The sequence below is a fragment of the Ruditapes philippinarum genome, unplaced genomic scaffold (assembly GCF_026571515.1).
Source record: "Ruditapes philippinarum isolate M1 unplaced genomic scaffold, ASM2657151v2 ctg13374_1_1_1_1, whole genome shotgun sequence".
NCBI lineage: Eukaryota > Metazoa > Mollusca > Bivalvia > Venerida > Veneridae > Ruditapes > Ruditapes philippinarum.
Genome location: NW_026859601.1, coordinates 13,334 through 20,340, shown reverse-complemented (window position 1 = coordinate 20,340; position 7,007 = coordinate 13,334). Strand labels below are relative to the sequence as shown.

General features: G+C 38.1%; 1 protein-coding gene across 1 annotated transcript; it reads right to left on the bottom strand.

Moving 5' to 3' along the window:
* Positions 1-4,305: 4,305 nt before the first annotated feature.
* On the bottom strand, positions 4,306-6,460 carry LOC132757219 (phospholipase A2 inhibitor-like). Its single transcript, XM_060748433.1, has 3 exons — positions 6,321-6,460; positions 5,996-6,045; positions 4,306-5,715 (listed from the first exon to the last, which is right to left on the bottom strand). The coding sequence occupies exons 2-3, from the start codon at positions 6,011-6,013 to the stop codon at positions 4,342-4,344; spliced, it is 1,392 nt and encodes a 463-aa protein (XP_060604416.1). The 5' UTR covers positions 6,014-6,045; positions 6,321-6,460; the 3' UTR covers positions 4,306-4,341.
* Positions 6,461-7,007: the final 547 nt, after the last annotated feature.

Sequence of the window (7,007 nt, the reverse complement as noted above, 5' to 3'; positions counted from 1 at the left end):
TTTTGATATTACAATTAGAAAGATTTCCCCTTAAATTTTGTGTAATGGCTGAATTTAGAAAAAAGTAGTCAGACAAAACACCAGTAATAATACGGAAAACATGTTTCACTGCAGTGAAAAATAATTTTTTACAGTGAAAATACGGAAAATGGATAAACGCATTTTATTTTATCAATATTACTCAATATCTTATTTATAAGAATATAATAAAATATGTTATTCATCTGAAATGAGTACTGCAATTATATATTGGATAAAAAAATTTCGAACAATAAGTTTACTTTAATATTAATAACCTAACCGATTAAAAATCGAAAATGTTAAGATGTTAAAATTATCATCCATTACCGATTTACAAGGAGTTAATTATGCTCACTTTTTAAGTAAAATAGAAACAACACAAATGTGTCGAATGCTAGGATAAACGTGTTCTTTTGATCAGATTGTACTCTTCTTGGCGTTAGGTCGTTCAGATGCGATACAATCAGTTGCTGAAAATCGCTATATAAATTAACATAGGACCGTCAAATTTGTGCTAATTTGTTTTTCTATTGTCTTCACATAGTCATCATGTCTGGTTGCAGCTTTAAATTAACTTTTTTATATTGCTGTACCTTCATTATCATAACACAACTGTTAAATATACATAAGTTTATTAATCAATCGTATGCGAACAGCATATGAGCCGCGTCACAACAAAACCAACATATAGTGGGTTTGCGACCAGCCTGGATCCCAGACCAGCCTGCGCCTCCGCGCAGTCTGATCAGGATCCATGCTGTTCGCTATCAGTTTCTCTACTTGTAATAGGGTTTGTAAGCGAACAGCATGGATCCTGATCAGACTGCGCGGATGCGCAGGCTGGTCTGGATCCATGCTGGTCGCAAACGCACTATGTTGATTTTGTCATGGCACGGCTCAGTTATTGATTAAACAATAAGATTTTAAATGCATATATAAAAAGTATATGTAACAAAGATACATACATTGTCTACATATTTGTTAAAATTGAGAAATTCGGCTTTGATATCTCACATTATGATAATGAAAATGTGAGATATGGTAATGGTTATATGATACAAACCGTATCACAAAATACATGTATTTGAATTCAGTATTTTAAGTATCTAGTTTGTGTTTAAGAGAGTCTTTCTTCCTTCAAATGCTTTGATTAAATATTTTGCCAGTCTTTATAAAATATGCACATCACTGAAAGATAATAAATCAATGAATTTAATCATATTTGGCCTTGTTCTATACCAATGTTGTTTATAAATACTGGATTCTAATGATACACTGGGCCTTCTAATATGAAATGGGATTCTTCTGTTGTTCGTGGAAGACATAATTTGCACTGGAATATTCCTATGCCTATCGTGTTCAACTTGCAGGCAATGAGAAGACAACCTTATTTTTGTAGTTATACAAAGAGGATATTTTTTCATTTGAGTGAAATATGGAATATATTTTCACGAAACTTGATATAATGCCACATATTTTCACGAGCCGGGACGGCGAGTGTAAATATGTGGCATTTTATCATGTTGAGTGAAAATATATACCATATTTCACGAAAAACGAAAAACTAACCTTTTTATTTAATTTCATTATCACAGAAAAATGGTTACGAACCCCATTGCTTGCTACGCATCTGTGTACAGCGCGCAGTAATATATTATTGCGTCTTTTTTGCACGCGATATTTGGCGCTACATTGTGACGTCATGTAGTTAATAACTGAATTAAAGATATTGGTGTTCGGATTTATTTTCTTAGTTAAGCTACAGTCTCACTTACATCCCGGCAGAGCCCCGGCAGAGCCCCGGTAGACGTCCGGGGTGATCCGGGAACGACCGGGGTACGACCGGGAACAACCGGGGTACATCCGTAACTCTGCCGGCAACGTCCTGGATGATCCGGGAACATCCGGCATTCGACCCCGGATGGAATAAAATATTTAATATCACCGGGGTGGTCCGGGATGATCCGGGAAGGTATAGCTTTGCCGGCATCATCCTTAGCTCTGCCGGGAACGACCGGGGTGATACCGGGAAAGCACCGTAGCTCTGCCGGCACAAACCGGGGATGATCCGGGGTATGATATAGCCGGTAGAGCTACGGTAGAGCTACGGTAGAGCCCCGGTATATGCCGGCAGAGCCCCGGTAACTACAGGCAGAGCCCCGGAGGATAAAGGTAGAGCTACGGTTGATCCCGGTAGAGCCCCGATAGAGCCCCGGCAAAGCCCGGATCATTTAAAAAAAATAAGGACAATTTGTGATGATTGAACTTGTTTGTATTAAAAGCCTTCCCATTTCCCTTCTATCCAGTATGGCATAAGGATTTTTCAGAAAATCATCATGAATTACTATTCTGGAACAATAAATATTGTATTAAATAAAAATTATGTATCAAAGTTATCATTTTCGGGCGTTTTCAATCCACCGGGGTTCTACCGGGGCTCTGCCTGGATCGTCCTGGGCTCTGCCGGGGCTCTGCCTGGATCGACCGGGGCTCTGCCTGGGTCAACCGGGGTTCTTCCGGCGTCATCCGGGAACGACCGGGGAAGCACCGGCATGAGCCGTAGCTTCACCTGGGCTCTGCCTGGATGATCCGGAGCGCATCCTGGGTGGTTAGTAGGGAACTCTTGTAGTGCTGCCGGGGTAAGTGTGACCGCAACAATAATTTCATCCCGGATCGTCCCGGATCATCCCGGTAACTTACCGGGATGGTCCTGGGCTCTGCCGGGAGTAAGTGAGACCGAGGCTTTAGACCATTTTCTATCATTCTATATATTTTTCAAAACCAAAATTAAACAAAAACTTGTTTTGTGTTTCTCAGATTTTTCAAACAAAATGGCGAAAGAAGTCCCCAAAAATAAATATGAGTTTTGACTCCGCCCACTTTCATATTTATATTTCATATTTATTTTTAAAAAATATGAAATATATTTGACTGATATAGCACCATATTTCATGGGTAAAATTAAATAAAGCACCATATTTCATGGGTAAAATTAAATAAATGTCTATATTTTTCATTTCGATCAATGTTAAATATTCTACCATTTCTGCTTGATAAATATTATTGAACAACATGATACAATGGCTACTTCGTGTACACACTCTCCATTCAGTAACGTACTTAGTATCTTCGTTTGAATAATGGTATAAATGGGTTTATATCTACCGAACGCGGATACATATGGTGGCTGATTTGTGCCATTCGTGTTTTCGCCCCGCGACCCCGCCAAGCGAAAAGTCGAGAATAAACAAGTTAAAACGGCGGGGTCGCGGGACAAAAACACGCTTATTAGCGAGGGCGCGGGGCGAAGTTTAAAAAATAAAACTTCGCCCCGCGGGGGCCCGGGACGAGATTTAAGAAATAAAACGGCGGGTCGCAGGACGAAATCACGCTAATTAGCGGGGGCGCGGGGCGAACATTAATAAATAATTTTAACTTGTTAATTTTCGCTTGGCGGGGTCGCGGGGCGAAAACACGAATGGCACAAATCAGCAACCATAGATACAGCCATACTTCTCCAAAGCCACATTCATCTAGTAGTTTCTTCACTTTGGCAGCCTAGTTTTGCTGCCCATTTCCAGCTGTTTGCAACATTGATTTATATATTCCAGACTATACTGTTCCGTTGTTCGTTGTGTAATAGCTTCAACCAAAATTTAACAATTCGAACTTTTCTGTTTAGAACTAATGGGTACCTACCTATGGTGGCTTAATTGGAACACATGTGTGCGTCGTGTTGTCGCTAGCGATAGCACGACAAAGCGCCAAACGGCGCGTTATTGGACTTTCGTCTTGTCGTCCTATCACTAACAATGCGCGTCAAACAGCGCGTTGTCGTGTGACGTGTTGTGTGGCTCAAATCGAAGGATTTGCTATTTATATATATATAAGCCAAGCGACAGGGCCACATCGCGCAGCACGACAACTCGCCGTTGGGCGTTCTTCGCTAGCGATAGGACGACAAGGCGACAGTGCAACAACGCGCCGTTTGGCTTGTTTCGCTATAGCGACTAGACGAAAAGGCGATAACGATATAGGTTGTATTGTCGCTATCGACAACACAACCTATATCATTAACGGCGCGTTGTTGCACTGTCGTCCTGTCGCTGACGATGCGCGCCAAACGGCGCGTTGTCGTGCGTTGTGTTGTTGCGATGTCACATTGTCGCTCGGGGTACTGCTAGTTTTGGACGATTCGACGCTACTTTTGCACAATTCCTGCGTTATTTTCACATTGCTGCGTTATGGGACAGCCATGACCATGGTGTTATATTATACAGAAACTTCAGATTTTTATGTTTAATGATATAATATGACATATCAGAAACAGTTTGGGAGAACATTTAGAATGTAAGATTTGATTGTCATATTTGCGTTCACGCAGTCTCCTCTGAAGAATTTCTTCCCTGATTCTACATCACTTTTGGATAGCGAATTCAAAAATGCCATATTGTTGCAGTTACATTGAACAGGTGATCCTGTCAGATCTATCGCTGATCTTTCATTCGAGTGTAAAATTGCCGCCGGAACTGACGTAATATTCGTATGTTCAACATAAAGGTTCTTCAATGTTAAGCTTGTACTGAAAGCGTGAGGGTCTATGAAGATTAGAGGATTGTTACTGATGGTCAGCTGGCGAAAGTTCTGCAATGACGACAATACACGACCATCTACTGAGGTTATCCTGTTATTACTGATAACAAGAGTAATAAGCTCAGGCATTTTGGACACTGCCAGTGGTATACTTGTAAATTCATTGTTTGAAAGGTAAAGATAATAAAGAGTGCAATTTTCCGGAATAGCCGATGAAGTGATGCTGTTCAGATAGTTAAAACTGAGATTAAGCGAGCGTATTCTTGGAAACACTAAGAAAACGTTTTCTGGAAAAGAAAACATGTTGTTGTTGTTGAAATAGGCAAGAGAAGCGTTGTGTAAGGGTTGCTTGCAAACAGTAAGAATGTGTGTCAAACTGTTCAGCATGTATATATTATGATTAAACCTAAACTGCTGTAGCTGAGGCAGACGACAAATTGCGTCAGGAACAGACTGAAGTTTAGAGTTGGAAATCTCAAGTTGAAAAAGCTTCCGGAGACCTTCAAAGCTGTTGGAAGGAAGAGTATGAAATGGAATGTAATCAATCCAAAGTGAGGTCAATTTTTGAAAACTTGAAAAGGATTGAGGCCAGATAGCTACCGAAGACATGTCAAGCCAAAATGTTTCCACCGTTTTCCCAAGGGATGACATCACCGTATCATCGATATATATAAAGTTATTACCAAGCAACCGTAGTGTATTAAGGTTTTTCACCATCGACAGGGCGTATGGGAGTACAGTAAGCCGGTTTTCTGAAAGCTCAATGGTCACTTTGCTGTCACCAAAATTTGCAAAAGCATTTCTAGATATATTGTGTATTCTATTCTTATTCAAATGGATTTCCACTGATTCTGGTGTTGCAGAAATGATGTTTCCAAAGGCGTTGTCAGGTATACTTTCGATAATGTTTCTTTGTAACAATATTTCAAGCTCTCGGTAATGCCTCTGTGAAAATTTGAGAACGGGAAAACTCGTCAAACGTTTGTAAGCACAGTCGATTCTAGAACTGTAACATCGACACGGTGAGGGCGCAGGACAAGGGTCAGTATCAATTATGAAACCGGCTGACATCACCACACACCAACACGACAATAGTGCACGCTGATAAATAAAGTGATATCTTTAAATAATATACATGTACATGTGATATGTGTATTTTGTTAAGCATTATATGTAACATATATGATTCATGATATTGACAAATATAATAATCATAAAACGTAAATTTTCAATGCCATGATATGTATTAAAATAGAGATCGATGACTTTTTTATACAATGTACATTAAATATTAACTTATGTGTTTAAGACCGAAAATTATGTTTAAAATATATAATAATTAAACATATATAACGTATGATGTTATACGAAACATAAATACCATTAGTAATGGGTACATGGTCAACTGTCCTTCACATAAATTGAAACGGTCTGTAATAAACCAATGTTACGGTAAACTAATACATTTCATAAATAAATTTGAATGTATTAAGAGATATGTCAAATGTCCTAGCATAAAAACAACCTTAGTGTTAGAAAAAGCGTTCCGTGTTTTTTTAATCAAACAATATTTCATGAAAAAAAAACGAAAGAAAAAAATGTTAAAAGCCGGCTTATAAAGTTTTGGAAGCTAGAACTAGAAAAGATACCACATAAGAAAGGTCAAATGACCAGTTTTTTATTCGTCGAAATCTATATGAACTTACCTTCAAAATAACAAAAATGTTATAAATTTGAAGCAATTTACTACAAGTCCGTTAAAAATCCGTTCTTATCTTTAAAATGTGACCCTTTATCTGTGGTGCACCATGTGTGTCACTCAACAGACCCTATATATATAGTTCACTATGGTTACTTGAGAATGTAGCGTTCATCTGCACTTTCAGTGCAAAATAATCTATCCTTAAATATTAAAAGAGTGTATTTTAAGAGTAAATTTTTTTTACATATTTTATAAATACATGTGCCGCCGTTTCATGAAGAACAACATTTGAGGGCTGACTTGGTGGGGTTATGATTATTCCTCCAGTTTTTGACAGTATAAATGTTGTATAATCTTATAATACTTGAAATCCTTCTTTTGTACATGTAAACAATATTAAACAGAATCACCAGCAAACACTAATAATAAACACTTTCAAATCTTCAAAAAATAAAACATCAGCATTGTCCTCGTATAAAAGTCATACATATAATTGATAGAAATATATAAACAAGAAAGGAGATAATGGCTCTCCATTGCGAATGCCTTACAGTTATAACATTCAACTCTATGCATATTATTCCAATATAATTTGCAACATTTTTAAACAGGGCATGAGAGAAATGAGTTATTTTGTTGATGTTTACACGAGCTGAGTTCCACAAACTGATAAGTTTGATATTTTATTTCA